Consider the following 3,028-nt stretch of genomic DNA (forward strand, 5'->3'; position numbering starts at 1 on the left):
AACCAAGATCCCTCAACATACCGTGGCCAAAGGTAGATCCTGGGGTGGTTTTTGGTGCTAATACTCACTGGCAGGGATGATCTTCCTCCTTAATAGCTAGCAGTTAGCCGGCTAACTTTTGTTGTGCAAATGCGCAGAACCTTTTTGAAACTGAGCCCCTCTTCTTGGATACTGATAAATGTTTAGTTTATTTTTGAAAAATATATTTTTTTACAAAAATAGCTATCTTGAAGCTATCTTCACAGATAAATCTGTTGAATCAGAGAGTGTGCTAACCTGCCAGTCACGTTTATCTCCAGAGGAGTTTTTTTTTTTTTTTTATTTTATTAATGTGAAGGTCTATCAGTTTGATACACACTTCTTAAGTTAAAAAAAAAAAAAAAGTCAAATTATTTTGGGGTAAATAATCTCTTCTCCCACTAGCTTATCATGGCTAATGCTATGGTTTGGTCATGCGCTACACTGCTAACCTTTGACCAAATATCTTACAGTAGCCGTCAATAATACATAGATTTGGGGTATTTGTGGTGGTGTGTGTGGTGTGCTTGTGTGTGTGGACGGTGGGGGGACGATGACCATATTCTGATTGTTCTTAAAAATAAATATGCATCGGCGGATGTTGACTGTCCAAGACTTGTGCGTGCGTCTTGCGACTAATCCTCCCCCTCTTGGTCCTGTCAGGTGTGCGGGCAAAGAGCGGCGAGTGCAAACAGAACCTGGCGTGGCCTGTGTTGCTCTTGGTTCTGCTGGTGCCTTCAGCGTCCTGGTGAGGCCGCTTCATATGTTTTTTGATAAGAAGCGGGGAAAAAAAAACTCGCCCTTCTTCATTTTTTAATTCCCTTTGACGTCGCCGTTCGGCGTTCCCGCGGAGGAGGAAAGGTCCGGGCGGAGGGGGGTCGACTCATCTCGTCACCCTGTTTAGTTTCGTGTCCAACATCGCGCTAGTGTTGTGCTGTCGTGTGCCGTGCGAGGAGAGATTTTATTTATTATTTTTTTAAAGTGCTTCGTCTCATTGACCCGCGGGGACTGCGGAGCATGAATACTTCTCGGAAAGATGCAGTGGGAGTACGAGCAGGATCATCTGGGACATGTGCATCGCCCACCCCCTGCGCCCCCTCATCACCTCCTCCTTCCTCTGGCTGCCCGACTAGCCAGGCGGCAGAAAACTCACTCGAGGAAAGAAAGTGCTTTTTTTTTCTTCTTCTTCATGGACCAAACCACGATGGCTCGGACTACTTTCCAAGACTTGCTTTTTTTTGTACATTGTGTTACCTTTTAGAGAAGAACACGGTGGTGTGTATCAGCTTTGTTTCTGTTGGTAGCAGCGCTTTGGTGCTCCGTGGCCCGCGTTGGTGGAAGTACAGTAGGCAGCATTTAGGGACTTCTGGTGACCAATAAATGTGATGTATATTTTTACAAGCGTGTCCTCTTGTCATCTTTTACAATGGATTCAAATGTGAGTCGTGGCGTTGGGAATACGATGACAAGGTCAAGACATGAAATCCGTGAGTCCAAAAGAAAGGCCTCCATTGGCACTGATGTCTTAAAGCAAACTTTCAAATGTGTCTCAAAAATTGTGAACTCAAAAGATAATTTAACGAAGGACTCGCATTGACATCGCGCAATCACGATGGCAGACGAAACAAAACTTTTTTTTTTAAATATCCCATTTTGGGTCAATTGACCTCTTGGGTCAATTTGACCCAAGAATTGGGTCATTTTGTTTGCCACAAACCAAAAATTGGGGTCATTTTGTACAAACCAGCTCAAGAAATTGGGCCGTTTTCTTTGAAACAAGCCAAAACTTTGGGTCATATTGTTCATCCTAACTGAAAAAAAATTGTTGGAAACAAATCGATTTTGTACAAACCAACATTTTTTTTTTAAAGACAAAACTCCGAAAATTGAGTCAACCTGACCCAAGTAGCAAGTTAGTTCCCTTTTGACCCAAATGGGATTATTTTTCATCCGAACGGTTTCAGAGTGTGGTTCGTCATTGATGTACTGGAGCAACTTTGTTGAACCTTTTCTCCTATTCGCTGTTTTCATGCTTATGCCAAAGCCATATCGAAAATAAAGATCTGGCTTTGGCGCAGTCTAGTAGCATCTTGGTGCTAAGCAACTATGTTGGAATGAGGCGAGGAGCTTCATTTAGTCAGCCCTTAACAATGTCCATGCTTTTCATTGGAACCAAAACAATTCACCCATCTCCGTTCATCGCGGCATTGATGTTTCAGACGGATGTGAGGTCGGTGAAAATCTGCGGATTGGAAAGCTCATACAAACAAAATCGAAGTACCAAACCGAAAGCACTGAGGGAGTTTGTCGTCATTCCAGTCAAATATCCCAAGTGCAGCCAAGCACAAAAGAGTTTTAAACTTGAGACAATGGACGGGGGACCTTTTATTTCTGCCTCTCTCGCAGCTGGCTTGAAATGTCACCACTCAGACACGGCAAACATTTCATTTGTCACGCGGCTCTGCCATTTAATTTGGCAGCATCCAGTGGGACCAGGGAGCCAAACGGGACGCGGGCCAGCATCACTTCCCTCTCCGAGCTGACTTTGGGCTGAGAGGTGGCATACGTCCCCGCACGGGTCAAAGAACAGCATGCAGCCTTCACACCGGAAAGGCCAGAGTCCACTTTTGCACCTGAGAGAACCACGAGGCACACGTGCTTGCCACTCTTCCACCTTGCTGTCCAAACCATCCAAATGAGTGTCAGTCAATTTTCAGCGAAGACATTTTGAGTTTCTGCAAGAAGCACAGCTCAGCGGGTTGACCACTTGGGACACAAAGCGCACTGAGGACTCGCATTGCTCCAAGCACTTTCTAAAAACATTTTTTGGAGGGGGGGGCGGGGGGGGTTGAGGGGGGACGATGCTGGTGCCAAGGTCGACCTGCTCCAATTTGTGCATTGACTGCAGAAACATTGATTTATTTTTATTGATTTATTCATTGTTTTTTTTTTTATCATTTTTGCAGCTTTTGGAAACACATACATGCACACATGCGCAAATGCTAATGGG

The 3,028-nt window shown here is 44.7% G+C and overlaps 1 protein-coding gene across 1 annotated transcript in view; it reads left to right on the forward strand.

Annotated features, from left to right (window-relative positions):
- cntn5 (contactin 5) overlaps nucleotides 1-1,416 on the forward strand; it is an 80,741-nt gene extending 79,325 nt beyond the window's left edge. The window contains exons 24-25 of the mRNA XM_019887392.1: nucleotides 682-766; nucleotides 1,001-1,416. Of these exons, the coding sequence (XP_019742951.1) occupies nucleotides 682-766; nucleotides 1,001-1,016 (101 nt within the window). The 3' untranslated portion in view covers nucleotides 1,017-1,416. The remainder of the gene's footprint in view (nucleotides 1-681; nucleotides 767-1,000) is intronic.
- The last annotated feature ends 1,612 nt before the right edge of the window (nucleotides 1,417-3,028 follow it).

The sequence above is a fragment of the Hippocampus comes genome, unplaced genomic scaffold, assembly GCF_001891065.2.
Source record: "Hippocampus comes isolate QL1 unplaced genomic scaffold, H_comes_QL1_v1.1 scaffold194, whole genome shotgun sequence".
Taxonomy (NCBI): Eukaryota; Metazoa; Chordata; class Actinopteri; order Syngnathiformes; family Syngnathidae; genus Hippocampus; species Hippocampus comes.